Below are 16437 nucleotides of genomic sequence, written 5' to 3'. Positions count from 1 at the left end.
TTTATTTCCTTTTGCCTCAAGCAGGCTCTTGGTGAAATAAGCCTGGGCATAAAGAAATAAATACGTAAGTGCCCTCTTTTTGCCAGTCCTACAAAGTGTGGGTGTTCCTGTTCTCATTTAACAATTGAGGACGCGGGGGCTCAGAGGCAAAATATTGTTAGCTCAGGTTCCAGAACTCCTCTGCCCCAAGGAGCACATTGCTTCTCATTTAGTACGTGTGCCCGTTTGACAGTAGTATAAACTAGTGAATCCTGGGGCCAGATTGTAATGCAGGTGGTTGGTTGGAAAAGAAGCCAGGAATCCTACCACCTGCTGTCACCTCCTCTATCTCTAGGGTATCCTAAGTCTAACTAACTGAGGGGCTGGCCGCCAGGGTGGAGGTGAAAAGTCATAGGGGATAAGGAGATAAGGTGGGTGCCTGATCTAGATCTAGAAATTTAAAAAGGAAAGAGAAATGGCTGGTGGCATAGGGGGAAAACTTGGACTTTGGAGTCCAACAGACCTCAGTTTAAATCTGTCTCCCAAATTCTTAGAGGTACAGCCTTGACAAATATATTCTCCATGTCAGCGTAGCTTCTTCTGTCAGTCTGGGGCCTAATGCCCACCTCCGAGAGCTGTTGTCAGGATGAGCAAAGGGTCAGCCCCACGTCATGGGGTCAGCCCCAGGTCCAGTGCTGGAAGGGCCTGCCTCTCTCCCTCCCCCCCACTAGCTGGAGATGCCTGCGAGCTGAGTGCCCAGCCCAGCGGCGGCTGCGAGTACCTGTGCCTGCCTGCTCCTCAGCTCTCCAGCCACTCTCCCAAGTACACGTGTGCCTGTCCCGACACCATGTGGCTGGGCCCCGACATGAAGAGGTGTTACCGAGGTAGGCGGACCTGCCAGGAGGGGTGGCCTGGCCATGCCAGACCTCTTCCTGCTGACTTCCTCCCCCGGCTTCTGGGCACTGTGTGCTCCTGGGCTCCCTCCCTCTGCTCTGGCTTCCTGTGGCTTCCCGGGCTCCTCTGTTTCACCTTCCTTCAATGCTGGTGTCCCCAGGGTCCTTCCAAGGCTTTCCTCTTCTCACTCCCCCCAGGACTTTCAGGAACCCCTTTAAGACTTCAAATTAAGAACCCTTTTTGGCCCTCGCTGGGTAGCTCAGTTGGTTAGAGCATCACCCCAATATGCCAAGGTTGCGGGTTCGATCTCTGGTCAGAGCACATACAAGAAATAGCTAATGAATGCATAAATATGTGGAACAACAACTCCGTGTTTCTCTCTCGCTCTCTCCCTTCCTCTCTCTCTAAAGTCAATAAATTAAAAACAAAACCACCTTTATCCCCGTGGCGTTACCACTGTTTATATGCAGGTGACTATGAGCTTGCCTGTTTCTTGCCCAGAACTCAACGTATTACATAGGAGCCCTTTGTGACATGATTGGGACTAATAGTTCATACTTCAACCATATAAATTTCTACTCATTCCCAAGTCTTGGTGCAGGCCCAACGCCTTTGGTTTGAGCAAAAGTCCACTGTATCATTTATGATTTCCAGATGCAATTGCTTAAAGTGGAGTGAGAATTTAACCCTAAGGGTGTAACAGCATGTGTGTAAAATCCTTCTAGGTTTACATGATTTTCCCTCCTCCCAGACTTTGGCAGTGGTCTTGCCCACACCTAATTCTCAGCATTGTTGTAATAGCTCATCTTTCTCAAACCAGCATGCAGTATAAACTCAGACACAGTGCTTGGGGTTCAGGTGAAGGGAAGATCACAGTCCATTCGGGGGGATTAGGGACGGCTTCCCAGAAGTGGCCCTTGAGCTGAGCCATGAGATACGTTCATAAGTAAAGTCCATAGAGGCAATAGTGTAGGCACTAAGTCAATAAAATTCTCTGTCCAAGTGACCTCCATGGGTCTTTCCCCTCCAGCTCCTCAATCTACCTCAACTACGACGTTAGCCTCTACCACAGTGAGGATCGAAGCTGACTCTGCGAGAGCACCTGGGACCGCCATCCACAGCCCCACCCACCAGAACCACAGCACAGAGACACCGCGCCTGGCAGCTGCAGCCCCAAGCTCAGTCACTGTTCCCAGGGCTTCCAGCATCGGCCCGTCTACCCCAAGCCCTGCAACCAGCAACCACTCCCAGCACTGTGAGGAAATGACTTCTGCCTTCTCTCATTATATGGGAAGCCACGACGGGGGCATCTGTGGGAAGGGGAGGTCAGACCAGAGCTGAATAGTGCGTATCTCTGAGTGGGGGTGCGCACCTGTGGTTTAGGAGTCTTAGGTGTCCCTAACTTACAGAGGGTCTTAAAGGAAGCTACTTCCCATCTCTGAGCCTCAGTCTCCTCACCTACAAAGTAGGATAATAACAACCCTTCTCCTACCTGCTTCACAAGATTGCAGGAGAGGCAAAGGAGACAGTGTAATGGAAGTGCTCACACACACAGCCTCTGCTGCTCTGGGAGGTGTCTGTGTCACGTGCACTGACATGTATAGGAGGGGGTGTCCCTTAGATTTGGAAACTTCAAAAGTTCTGGTCTCAGTTCTCAACACCCTCAGTCGGTCCCTCAGATAGTAATACCCACAACGGGTCTGCGTGTGCCTCTTCCCAAACCCCGGGATGAAAGTCATTCCGTTCCCCCACTAATTAAATCACCAGGAGCAGTGATTATCACTGCCAGAAAAGTTCCACCTCATTAACCAGCAAACGCCTTGCTAACTGAGTTACCTGCCGAGGGGAGTGATCTAAGAGGATACACTTTCCTGTACACGCGAGGCCCAGAAACCCGGCCGCGCGCTTGGCAGCGCCTTGCTGGCGGGGTCTGTCCTCCCAGCAGAAGCTGGAGTTGCAGAGCTGAGCACGTACCTGCAGGTGTGAGAGGCAGGTGGACTGTGTGTGAATTCCAGTTCCTCAGCCTGGCGAAGCCTCTGAGCAGGAGTCCCCGCTGGCTTCGCCCTGCTCTAGGCTTCACGATTGCTGTGCAGTGTTTGCTGGGGCCCCAGGGAGAGGCCAGCCACGTGGCCACAGTAGCTGTGTAAGCAGTGCAGCTCTTCTCTCCCCTTAATATCAGGCTCCCTCCGAGCAGCTCGGAGAAACACACACACTGAGAGGGTGGCACCTGGGCCACTGTCAGGGGCCGATCATCTCTCTTGGAGCAAAAGCAGATGATAGCTTCTCTTCCCGCTCAGAGGGCGTCATGAGGGCCCCAGGGAGGGATGCCTTCCAGACTACAAAGTGCATTACACACGTTACGATGAAGATGGCTCTAAGAGTGGGAAAGATGACGCAACATCCTTCTTAACAACTACAGCTCACTTTCCAAGCACTTTTCCGTTCAGAATGTGCTTCTCTACACCCTACTTTATTTAGGCTTTACAGCAACCCCTCCCCCACTCCCTGCTGTCCTTGAACTAGGCAAGGCTGTGCCAGGCACTGTGCTAAGTAAGCATTTTACATGAATTATCTCATTTAGTCTGTACAGTATCCCTAGGAGGTAGGTAATATTATCCCCATTTTAAAGACAAATATATTTATGATATATAATAACTTGCCCTTGGTCACACAAATAGTGAGTAGTAGAGCTAGACTTGAACCCACGAAGTCTGACCGAGGGGCCTGTGCTCTTGATCCCACTGCATGATGCTGTGTCCCACTTCAATTACGTCTTCAAAACGAATGATAGTGCAGATGGGCAGAAGGACCACTGGAAATGAGAGACGCCATCCTGCAAATGTTTGTGTTTTGCAGACGGGAACGAAGGCGGCAAGACGGGCTCAACGGTCACTGCTGCTGTCATTGGGATCATTGTGCCCATGGGTGAGTATGGCCCCAGGTCACTGGGAGACAAGAGAGACCTTGCCCGGGGTCTGGGAAAAGCGCACTTAGCAAGCACTTAGAAGGACAGAGCGCTTAGCATGCTGACCTGCCCCTTGACCTTTTTCTGCCCTGGCAGCCTTCCTGCCCATCTCCCAGTCCTGGTTAAATTTGGTTTCTTAGTTTGGCACCACGAGGCCCTTTAGGACGTAACCCCAGGCAACCACCCAGATGCATCCCCCACTCCCCTCTCATTCACACTCTGCATCCAGCCATGGGAGCTGCACTGTAGGCTCCGTGGGACAGGGGTGGCACCTCTCATGCTCACCCCTCTCCCCAGCTCCCAGCAGTGTCTGGCACATGGTAGTAAATAAAATATGTATTGAATTAATGAGGAGAGCTGCTTGCCATTGCTTTAATCGTGCCATTTGCTTTCTTTCTGTTTGGTTTTCAACAAACATTTAGCAAGCAGCTACAATGTACCAGACTCTGATAAGGGGAGGGAAGGTGGTTGAAAGTGGATAACACATGGTTCCTGCCCTCCAAGTTTATAATCTTGTTGGAGAGACACACTTAACACAGATAATTTGATTATGACATGGTAAGTCCTATAATTAAGCCATATGTGTTTCAGGAAAAGTGCCAAGGAAGCATTTAACTTAGAACTGGGAGAGAAGAGGAGCAGGCAGGGAAGGTTTCCTAGTGGAAATTATATGTGAGCTGAGTCAGCCAAGTGAAGAAGGATCAAGAGCAACCCAAGCAGTGAAGACACCATGAGCTGAACCAGGAATGAAGTTCCTGGTTCAGGAAGTAGGAGTTCAGTATGGCCAGAATATATGACATTTTGTTAAATCTCACAAAGAACCCAGGGGTTGATTCATTCCCTCCCACCGCGATGATCACGGAGTATCCTGTGCATCCTGTCTCTCATACCTGTGTCATCTCTTAGCGGGATCTTCGGGTTGGGACTGTCCGTTCATAGGTTTATCTCTTATTGTCCATGAGTAGTACCTCAAGGACTTGGCCCACTTAACCTGGGAACCCCAATATGGTGGTGAATTAGGGAGTGAATGCTTTAAAAAATTCTATACCGAGCAAGGGTCTGTGCCAAGGGCCAAGGATCCAAGGAAGAAAAAGAGACTTTAAGAGCTTTCAGTCCTTAATCAGACTTAGTCATAAAAGAGTGGTTACACACGTGGTATTAAAAATGTGCTGTAACTGAGGCAGGGTGCCCGTGGGGGAGAGGGATGGCACTTCTGGAGAAGATGGCATTTGAGTGGGTTCAGCAGTAAGGATGGTGGTGAGGCTATTCGAGCCTCATTTGTGTGGGGTGGATGGAAAATACTCTGAGCATCGCTTAGTGCAGTGGTCCTCAAACTACAGCCCGCAGGCCACATGCGGCCCGCCGAAAACATTTATCCGGCCCGCCGGGTGTTTTTGCCACCGCTGCCTGTCCTGCTTAGCAGCCGACTCGTCCCGGGCCCACAGTGCGCGTGTGTGGAATGTCTGAGGGACAGTGAACTGGCCCCCTGTTTAACAAGTTTGAGGACCTCAGGCTTAGTGGAAGAGAAATTCACCCTTCCTGCATCCCGTGCTGGGCGGAGGCACGTGTGTGCTGTCTTCTTGACAGTAACCCACTCTGATACAATCAACATGTTAAACTTCCACTGATCTGAGGGCTGAAAGATGAATATTCTTTCTCTGATGTTCTCCCATCCCATAAGCTTATTGGCCGTTTACATTTCATCCGTAATGAATTGCCTATTCATGGTCTTTTTTTTATTTTCCTGTTGGTTCTATGTCTTATTCTTATTTATAGAAATGTTTATACGTAGTGAATGTTAAACATGTTACAAATATTTTCTCCCATCATGCCACTTGAGGTTTGTTTATGGTGTCTTTTACCAGGCATAAATTTAAAAAATTTTAAGCATCAGATGTTAATCTTTTGTGTATGATTTCTGGGTCTTGCTTAGGAAGGTTTGCCTCACTCTAAATTATTAAAATAGCTCTCTACATATTTTTCTGCTACTTTAAACATATTTTCGTATTTAGATATTAATACATTTGGAACTTATTTTAGAGTCTGGTGTGAGGTAGAGATTTAACTTATTTTTCCTACATCCCTGTCTGGTTTTCCCAAGACCATGACTGAGTGGATCGTCTTTTCCTTCTGACTTGAATGATCACCTTCATTGTAAACTACGTGCCTGTGCAGACTGTGATGTGCTTCTAGGCTTTATTCTCCCCACCAGTTCTGTCTATTCCTACATACTAGAAGCACAACTTTGTGCTCTGCCTTAATATCTAGTAGGGCATTATTATTCTCGAAACATTTTCCTAGCTAGCTACTTTTTAATTTAATCTTTATTGTTGAAAATATTACATATGTTTCCTAGCTATTTTTTATTTAATTTCTCTTTGCAAGGAACTTTAGAGTCGTCTTGTTAATCCATAAAGATTATGCTGGAGCCCTGACCGGTATGGCTCAGTGGATAGAGCGTCGGCCTGCAGACTGAAGGGTCCCAGGTTCGATCCCGGTTAAGGGCATGTACCTTGGTTGTGGGCACATCCCCAGTAGGGGGTATGCAGGAGGCAGCTGATCGATGTTTCTCTCTCATCGATGTTTCTAACTCTCTATCCCTCTCCCTTCCTCTCTGTAAAAAAATCAATAAAATATATTTAACAAATAAAATATATTTAAATAAAATATATTTTTTTAAAAAAAAGATAATGCTGGAACCCATTTTTGCCCAGCTCTGTTCGAGAACTTCCTCCTGTGCACTTAACATGCTGATTTATTCCAACTCCGAGCCGGGGTTCCCTGCTGTCTCCTAGAGATGCTCCTCTTCTTGCAGGGCCCCTCGAGTTTGGGGGGAGAACCATTTTCTTAGAGAAATCCAGGGAAGCAGCAGCATTCGGGCAAAGGTGTGGTGAAGAAGTTCACTCATTCACTCAGCGCGAGTTACCGAGCACCTCCTCAGGGCAAGGCACTGGGCAGAGAGAGAGAAAGAAGACACAGGCCCTGCCCTCAGAGAGCTCGGTCTAGTTGAGGCACATATATGTAAAGCATGCTACCATGGCCTGGGAACATGTGGAAGGGAGCAACAGAATCTACCTGAGAAGCTGAGCAAAACTTCACGTTTGAGCTGGATTTGAAGGATGAGTGGTTATGAAAGAAGACATGGGAAAGGGCTTCCAAGCAGCAGAAACAGAGCCTAAGGCACAAGGGCAGTAGGGTTAGAGGGGTGGCAAGGGAAGAACTGCCATCTAAGCAACGGGCTGGAGCCTGCCGGAGGTCAGTGCAACGTCTCTCTCCACAGCGGTGATAGCCCTCCTGTGCATGAGCGGCTACCTGATCTGGAGAAACTGGAAGCGGAAGAACACCAAAAGCATGAACTTTGACAACCCCGTGTACAGGAAAACAACAGAGGAGGAGGATGAAGATGAGCTCCACATCGGGAGGGCTGCTCAGATTGGCCATGTCTATCCTGCAGTAAGTGTTCCTTGCTGGAAGAAGTCCTTCCTCCCTCCCTCCTCCCTCCCTCCCCCCCTCCCCCCTCCCTCCCTCCCTCCCTCCCTTCCTTCCTTCCTTCTTTCCTCTCTCCCTCCCTCCCTCTCTCCTTCAAACATTTATCAAGAACCTACCGTGTGCCAGGCACTGTTCTAGGCCCCGGGGACACGGAGCTATTGGGGCAAGTAGCTGGGGTAGTAGGTAGCAGGCTTCTCCTGGAAGTAAAGACACCAAGTGCCTGTCTTTCTGCCGAGTGAGAATGCACTTGCTCCCAAGGAGCGGGCGGGAGTTAGAGACTCATTTCCTGTTGCACAGCTGTGCGCCAGGCGCCATGGTGGACGCTCAGGAGTCCCTCTTCCAGGAAACTTTCCCTGGCTTTCTCTGTTCTCTCACAGCCTCTCTCCATCGTAGCACGTCACACTCTGGTCAACTGGTCTTTGTACTCTTTGGTCTGCCCCTAGACCAGTGGTTCTCAACCTTCTGTTCCTCATGTTGTGACCCAACCATAAAATTATTGTCGTTGCTACTTCCTAACTGTAATGTTGCTACTGTTATGGATCGTAATGTAAATATCTGATATGCAGGATGGTCTTAGGCGACCCCTGTGAAAGGATCGTTCGACCGCCAAAGGGGTCGCGACCCACAGGTTGAGAACCGCTGCCCTAGACCGTGAGCTCCTTGAGGGTAGGACGATCTGACTAATCTCTTTCCCTGATGCCCGTGCAGCATAGGTGGCTCCCAGTGAATGTTTGTTGAACAAATCAACAGGGAGCTGTTAATTCGGTTTGGGGGCTTTGGCAGGGAGCGCCTCACAGAGGAGGTGGCAGATAAACTGAAAGAGCAATAGTTCCCCAGGTAGAGAAGGAGGAAGATGGCATTCCAGAAAGAAGCACGTGCAAAAGCTGAGGCACAACAGGGCATGGCTTGTTGGGGGAGCAAGGACTGCCAAGTGGCGGAAGCAGGTGCCGTGGTTGTAGCAGTGAGGGGGCTGAGTGCAACCTCATAGGTCATCCAGTCCATCCCCCCGTCAGGCAATCAGCAGCTTTGATCGCCCACTGTGGGCAGAGCCCTGTCTTGGGGAGACCAGAGAACTGGAGGACCCAGCCCCTGCCCTCAAGGAGCTTTTGGTCTTGCCGGGAGAACCAAGGTCACAGCTGCACCAACTCCCGAAGAACCCTCTTTCCGAGCTGCCTGTCGTCAAGTGCAAGGTAGGGCAGTGCCACTCTGAGTCCGAGGGGCTGACGAGTGAGGGTGTGAGCCCAGGCAGGTGCAGCCGAGCCTAGAAGGCGTTCTGGCCATGGAAGGCTGCCACCTGTGCGCCGGGTATTGGCGCCAAGAGAAACGATGGGGTAGGTACAGACTGAGGAAATGGCATGTGGAAGAAATGATTGAGGATGAGCAGGGCAGACAGAACTGCTGCTGAAGCAGACGGTTCCCAAAGGGGAGACCGGGGAAATGAGGCTGAGCAAGTGAGGAGGGCTGGCAGGTGGCCTGAGGAGCCTTGGCCCGGGCCAGTCCGAGCAAATAGTTGTCGAAGCAGTGTTTAAAGGTCAGAGAGGGCGCAGGGGAGAAATGATGAGCGTGGGGCGAGGAGATGACTCCCAGTTTCACTATTCCTCAACCTGTGATCTTAGTCATGTCTCTGCTCGCTTTTATTTATAAAATGGGACCAGTAATCCCCCTTCCGCACATGGGAAGCGGCACTGTTTCCAGAGAAGGAAACAACCATTCAGGAGCAGCTATTCCTGAGGAGTCTAGACCTGAGGAGTAACCTCCTGCCAGTTGCAGAGAAATGGAGTAGGAGAGTGAGGAAATCACATTTAGTGAGGTCCTACTAAGTGTCAGACACCACTCAGTGTTTTACATACATTTTCTTGTTTAGTCTTTACAGTAACCTTATAAGGTTGATATTATTATCCCCATTTTGCAGATGAGGAAACTGAGACTCAGTAAATACATTACACCTAGGATCACAACTAGGAAGTGGTAGAACCAGGATTCAAACTCCAGTCTGTGTGTACACAAAAACCCATGCTCTTTCCCCTCTGACATGGGGTAAATAGCCTTGATGCTCTGGAAGCCAGTATTCTCAACAACCTGTTCTCTCCCCTGTCCCTTTCTCAGGAGCTCCCTTAGCACTTCTTGGGGCCTGCCCCCAGCCTGGAGATCTGTCCTGGAGAGAGTGGGAGGGTAACTGGCTTAGAAAAAGATACTCTCAAATATCTATGCTAGTGGAGCAAGGTCATGGCATTCACGCAAAACTACAAATAACCAAAAGATGATTTGAAAGGCAGTGGGGTTACCTTTTATTGTATGTAGAATGTCCAGAGATGGAAAATGCTAGCCTGGTTGTGTTTCATGCTGGTTAGGCTGATCTGGAATACTCTGGACCCCGTGTGTGTGTGTGTGTGTGTGTGTGTGTGTGTGTGTGTGTGTTAGTGATGTACTAAGCACTCTGCATGCAATATCTCATTTTATTTCCCAACAACCCTAGGAGGCAGGTCCTATTATTATTCTCATTTGACAGATGATGAAACCAAGGCTTCGAGAGGTGAATGGTTAGCCCAAATTCACATAGCTCAGAGAAGATAGTGAAACACGGGTCTGTCCAAAGGAGGGCATCCAGGAAACGGATGAGTGGGAAACAGGATTACAACAGGACAAGCTGGGGAAAGCTAGATATGTAGCCAGAGAGGAAAACATTCCAAAGGAAGGGAACTCAAACACTGCAAATTTTAAGTGTTGTCTGTGTAGAACTATCTGAGTCTAGGAGAGAATCAGGGAACATCAGAAGATAAAGAAACAGATTTCATGTCAATATAGGAGAGCATTTAAGCCCACTGTCCACAACGGAATAGGCTGGCTCCGGGATTAGTAGGTTCACCATCCAGTGGTCAGGCATTTGTCACAGACGGAAGTCTAGCAGCTAATGGCTAGAAAGTAGGGGTGAAGGAAAGAGGTCCTGAGTTTCATTGACCTGCATTGCCTTCCAGTTCTGTGTAATCAGTTGGGAGGGATGCAGCAGATTGCCTTCCTAGCTGTGACTAACATGCTAGAGCCAAGCAGCTGATGACCTGAGGTTAAACATATGCCAAAACGAACCCAAAACATATGCAAACCTAAAATCCTATAAGAAAGGCTTGAGAGAGTTTAGATCTCTGCAGCCCTCCTTGACAAAGAGGCAGAGCAGAATAATGGAAAAGGCTAAAGCTCTGGGTTCACAGAGACTTGGGTTCAAATTTTAGTTCACCCACTTGCCACGCGATCCAGGACAGATGTTTAAGCTCATTAAGTCTCAGTTTTCTCATCTGTAAAATAAATATGAGAAGCCTGTCTCGTGGGGTAGCTTGGAGATTATATGAGTCAATGCCTGTAACATACTAGTAATAGGATGCCTGGCCCTTAGGCAGACTCAGCAAGTAATTCCTGTGGTTCTAACGATGATCTCTTTGTGTCTCCCCAGCGAGTGGCATTAAGCCTTGAAGATGATGGACTGCCCTAAGGATGGGACCACTCCCTTCATGCCTCACGGAATTCAGTTCCATGCACTACACTCTCTGGATGGTGTATGCCTGGATGGAAGGGTCTGCGTGAGTGTGTGCGTGTCTGTGTGTGCGTGTGTAATTTTAATTTATGTTGCAGAAAGGTAACCACAAAGTTATGATGAACTGCAGACATCCAAAGGATGTGAGAGTTTTTATATGTATAATGTTTTATACACTTTTTAACTGGTTGCACTACCCATGAGGAATTCATGGAATGGCTACTGCTGAGTGACTAACATGATGTACATAACCAAATGGGGCCGATGGTACAGTAGCTTACTCATCATTTAAAAACTATATTTACAGAGAGAATATTTGATTTCGGGGGGGCTTTTTTAGGTTTTGGAGTTTTGGGGGGTTTTTTGTAAATAAAATGATTATGCTTTGTGGCTATCCATCAACATAAAAAAGAAAAGAAAAATAAGCACCTCAACTCCCTCCCCAATTTAGATTATTTATTAACAAACTTCATAAATAAGATTAGTTCTATGAATCATTTAGAGACATGAGAGTATTTATTTTTGGTATGATTGGCCCACCACACAGACTCTGTGTGCATCGTGTTTGTCTGCATGTGTGTGCAAGAGAAAACTCTAGAGAAGAGGCGCACCTATGGCGGTTGTTCAAGTACATAACGATAGATATATTTTAAGCCAGTCCACAGAGGGTATCTGGAGTTTTCAGAGAATTAGCCTTTGGAACTCTGGCTCAGAGAACAGATACCATGGTGTGTGCAAACATGTAGCGGCAGAGGCAGAACCTCCCCAGCTCTGGCTGTTCCTGGGACCCGACTCGGGAAAAGCCCTTCAGCTCACCCGTGGCTACTGGGACTCCCCCCTGGGCTTTCTCTTACGTGGCTAAGGCCAGCGTACAGACTTTACACGGCGCCAGAAGTCCTCGTGAGCTCAGGTGAGAACATGCCTGAACCTTGGCTACTCCTGTTTTAAAGTTCAGCATTTCGAGCAACTTCATTTTCCTTCAGGACACTTGGGTTGAATTCATTAAGGTTGAATTCCTTACTGATAGAGAGCTAAGTGGAGATGTTTCCAGAACAGCCCAAGTTTACTCTAGGGACTGGCTTAGGCACAGAGCCCCTGGGATGCACTATGGATGAGGATAAAGATGGTGGAATAGGTTTTGTTACATCTCCATCTCTCCCTTCCTCCTACTCCCATTTCCTTTAGGTGGGGAAGAGTAATACTTAGGTTTGTTGCCATCATGTGTTCGCATAGATGAAACTAATGCGGGCTTAAGGCAGTAAAGGTGAACAAACCTAAAGTCCTATTTGAGGGGGAAATGGCATACGCAATATTATAGGACACTGGATATATGTTCACACAGAAGTTTGGTTTACTGCTTTGTAAATAAAAGGAAGAACTCTAGGTCTATGTACAGCTTTGTTTCACCATGGACACTTCCTTTGCCTCTCCTGGGCCTTGGGGAGGCAGGGAGAAGTGTTCATCTCTCTTTGTGGGGTCTGCCATTGAAAACATAATCCAGTAGTCCCAGAAGGAATTCAGTCCCCGCTGGCTCTATCGTCCAAGGTCTTTTCTTAACTCTGCTGTTCCACACTGTACTCCCACTGGACAACCAGGAACAAGATGTGACACAGCATGTTTGGCTTCAGTAGGGGCAGAGGACATGTACCTCACCTCAGCATACCTGGAACTTGGCCCATGTAAGCAAATTCCTCTCCCCTACTTCCAAGTTGCCCCCAACTCAGTGAACCTTGGATGTCTCACCCATTGCTACCCTTTGAATTTCCAGACAGGCATTCTGGAGTTCTGTCACCCTGTTCCTAGGACCTTTCTTTCTCTCCGTCACTCATGATCTGCTAGATTCTGGGAAAACAACCGTATTCTGGAGCCTGGGCACTATGCTTTGAAAAAACAAGCAATTTCCTCATGATATGTATGTGCCGATAGTCCTGAAACGTCCAGTAAGAGGGAAAGATGCATTGACTTAGAATGACCGTTACCAAATAGAATTTTAAAAACATCCGGCCAACTCCTATGGAGCTTAATCACTTACTACTATTCTTTCAAGAATAAAAAGTAAAATAATTTTTGACTGGAGAAAAATTATGAAAGTGAAAAGTCATTGAAATTTACACAAAAACAAGCAACTTTTTCTGTAACCTGTCTCCAAAGAAATAGAATTTCCTGGGGAAATTATAATAGTGTCTAATGCATAATATCTAAACTTTCAGTCAGTTACTGGCCTTCACAGAAAAAATAATGAATGGGATCAGGATGATTCAGCCCGATATCTCAAAATGAAGATGAAACACAACTTTCTCAGAGATACCCATGTTTTCTGAATATGCTGCAACTGCAGTTTGAAAGAGGCAGCTATGGGAGCAGCCTACAAAAAACCAAATTGTGGAATACTCACGTGTTGGATGGTAGTAAAGTAGATGAAATCTGAGAACTCAAGTCCATCCTCTCGCCCTGAAGGCTTAAGCCTCACTCTGAGGTTTAGTTGCATTTCTGTTGCTTTTTGCCCTGATGCTGTCATATACCAACAGTCAGGACAGGTCAGAGAGTCACTGGACTATACGGAGAGCTGGAGGACGCTTAGAAACAACACCAGGAGGGCAGAAGGTGTATCAGACAATTTTTCTCTATTTACAAGAAACGCTGCAGTCCTTTTCCTCCCTTTTCTTCTCCAGTTGACTACTTTGCACTGCCTGAACATTGCACCAAACCTGCCACCTATCTTTCCAACGGAATTATGAAGGCACTGGCAGAAATGGCCTTCCAGAAACAGGGAAAACTAAAATTTCATTTATTTACTTTTGATGGCATGATTATTTTAAAAATAGATGGAGATAACCTGTAACCTCAGGATGAGATTGGATTTAAATTTATAGCAATAAACACTGTGGATCCCTCCAATTCTCTCTTTGTGATTGCAATATATGCATTCACTGAACCCATTTGCTAGGTATCAGCTAAGTGTTGGGCACTGCAGAAGTATAGGTCAGTCAAACATTTTCTGTCCCTATGGCACTCACAGTGGCAGTAGAGGAAGACATGGAAACAAAAAAAGAATAGATTCTTTTCAGAATAATGTTATGATATTAAGTGGTCATTTCTACCGAAGGAGATAATGGGGTCAAGAAAGCCACCACAGGAGAAGTGACCTTAAGTCTTAAAAACTAAGTAGGGATGTCAGGCTGCTTCAGGCAGAAGAAACACAACTAAGACACAGAGGCATGAAACGGCATGGGGACTTTCATGAACTGCATGTAATTCATTACAACGAGCAAAAAGCTCAAGGGGGACGTAGCAAGCAATGAGCTGGATGGAAAGACAGGTTCAACATAAGCACTTTATAGAATACTCCTATTTAACTTCTGATTCAATTAAGCAAACATTCCTTGGTCATTCACTGTGTGTGAGGCACCAAGTGCACGGGAAATTCATCAGGATGTGTTGCCAGCACTTGCAGACATGACAGTCTTGAGCCTCAAGCTTTCCGGTGGCCAAAGAGACACAGTGACTGTTTTTCATATATTCGAGTTGAAGTTTTGTGATATGGTCTATGAAAACTAATATAAGGGCAGTGGGATTTTCACAGAAGCATTCCATGTTGCCAAGAGCCTCTGAGATTTCTTCCACAGAGAGAGAAAACTGGGAGTTTTGAAGACATGGAGTTTGCAGAGGGGACCCCAAGCACTGTCCAGTCTGGCGCTGGTGGGAATGGGGAGAGGGCACAGGAATGTGAGCCTCCCCACCTCACTCCCTAACGTCAGCCATACACTCATTTCACAGAATAGAAATGGTTAGCAGTTAACCGGCTCAGAGTAAATTATCTCCTTTCCCATCAATGCATGAAGATAAGGTACTGGAGTCTTTTTACATGGTATTTTTAGGGTATGGGGGATTTTCAGGATATGGAGAACTTAGAGGTGGAGGAATTACAGCTTCAAATTTCCAGTCAATAAAAGAAATCAGGAATCCCTATTCATTCAGGCTATGCACCATGTGCATAGTCAGGAATCAGCAGAAACCCTCTGTATTTGCAAACACTTTGTGCTATAAAAAATAATTTTAAAAGAGCCACCTGTATATGTATATATATTTAAAGACATGAAGGTTTTGATAATTTTTTACAAAAATTACAAGAGAAAACAAATACCTGTACAAACCATGTGTTTTAAAATAGCATTTTGTTCTATACAAGCTGTCATTAATTTGGGGGTGAAGTACTGGTTCGCAAACTCCATCACATTGTACCCAAACGAATTTTCCCTGTTTGTCTCCCTCCCACACACACACGTCCCCAAATTACCATATTTGATGTTTGATGTAACAGGCATGTTAGAATGTTGGGTCACACTAACCATCCCTGCTCTCTTTGTCTTATTCCAAATTCCATTGTCTTCTGTCCTCAGTCCCCTTTGCAGTCTGGCCTCTCTTCCAGAGGCAACGAACGGGTGGTGTGTTGCGTCTCACTAGCTGTACTGGCATCATCTTGGTGAACTAAAAAGCAAATGTGGACATTTGTAAAATCAGTGCACTGTTTCTAGAGAAAGATTAAATTCCTTTTTTAAAATCTGGAAGTATTGTTTCATTGTGATGCATTAATGAGGGGAGTGTGAATGGTCATTGACTGCGTCCCTAATGTGTACCAGTATTCCACATAAATTACCTTGATCTTCATCAACAATCGTGTGAGGTAAATACTGTCAATATTATAATCCCCATTTTATTGAGGAAATGGGTGAAGGAACTGCCCAAAGTCACACAGTTATGTCTAACGCCCCCGAAGTACATGCAGCACATGTAGTGCTTGTGCATGTGGCCTTCTCTCCCTAGATTTTCCTTCTCTGCCTCCATCTGGCAACTCGTTTGTCCTTGAGTACTCCAGCAAGCATTCTCTATTCTCACACCCAGACCTAACGCATAGGCTTAGGTAACCCCTACTTCCACCACAGATTTGGCCCACGTGTATCCCACTTCGTCTGCCCTGCTCCTCACTCGTGACCATGCCACTGAGGTCGCTTTTACCAAGGTCACCAGGACCTCCCTGATTATCAACCTTGTAAATATTTTTAGTCCTGTCTTCCTTGACCTTGGAAGGGGTATTCAACATTGTTGGTACTCCTTTCTTGGGATACTCTTATTTTGGTTTGCATGACACCATACACCTGGTTTCCCCCCACCCCCTCTGGCTACATCTTAATCTCCTTTGTCCACCCTTTAAATTACGATATTCCATCTCAAACCCATCCACATTTAAAAAAATTTTTTTTTATTGAGTCTTAGAGGGAGAGGGAGAGGGAGAGATAGAAACATCAATGATGAGAGAGAATTATTGATCAGCTCCCTCCTGCATACCTCACACTGGGGATCGAGCCCACAACCCAGGCATGTGGCCTGACCAAGAATCGAACCGTGATCTCCTGGTTCATAGGTCGATGCTCAACCACTGAGCCACACCAGCAGGGCTAATCTTTGCATTTTCCAGTCCAATCAGCAACTTTGCCACCAGAGTGATCTTTCAAAAATGCAATAGGTCATGTCACCTGTGTAAAGCTCTTCATCTATTTCCCCTGCATTAAAATCCAATGCCCTT

General features: G+C 46.8%; 1 protein-coding gene across 8 annotated transcripts in view; it reads left to right on the top strand.

Annotated features, from left to right (window-relative positions):
- LRP8 (LDL receptor related protein 8) overlaps positions 1-15418 on the top strand; it is a 75406-nt gene extending 59988 nt beyond the window's left edge. For 5 of the 8 annotated variants that reach the window (XM_036348699.1, XM_036348701.1, XM_036348700.1 and 2 more), the window contains 6 exons: positions 711-863; positions 1904-2128; positions 3730-3798; positions 7119-7291; positions 8341-8517; positions 10773-15418. In XM_036348699.1, coding sequence (XP_036204592.1) covers positions 711-863; positions 1904-2128; positions 3730-3798; positions 7119-7291; positions 8341-8517; positions 10773-10811 — 836 coding nt within the window. In that variant the 3' untranslated portion in view covers positions 10812-15418. The remainder of the gene's footprint in view (positions 1-710; positions 864-1903; positions 2129-3729; positions 3799-7118; positions 7292-8340; positions 8518-10772) is intronic. The other 3 variants (XM_036348702.1, XM_036348703.1, XM_036348707.1) reach the window with 1 other exon arrangement.
- The last annotated feature ends 1019 nt before the right edge of the window (positions 15419-16437 follow it).

Source organism: Myotis myotis, unplaced genomic scaffold (assembly GCF_014108235.1).
Source record: "Myotis myotis isolate mMyoMyo1 unplaced genomic scaffold, mMyoMyo1.p scaffold_m19_p_2, whole genome shotgun sequence".
NCBI classification, from domain to species: domain Eukaryota; kingdom Metazoa; phylum Chordata; class Mammalia; order Chiroptera; family Vespertilionidae; genus Myotis; species Myotis myotis.
The sequence above is the reverse complement of the archived record's forward strand: the minus strand, read 5'-3'. Positions and strand labels throughout refer to the sequence as shown.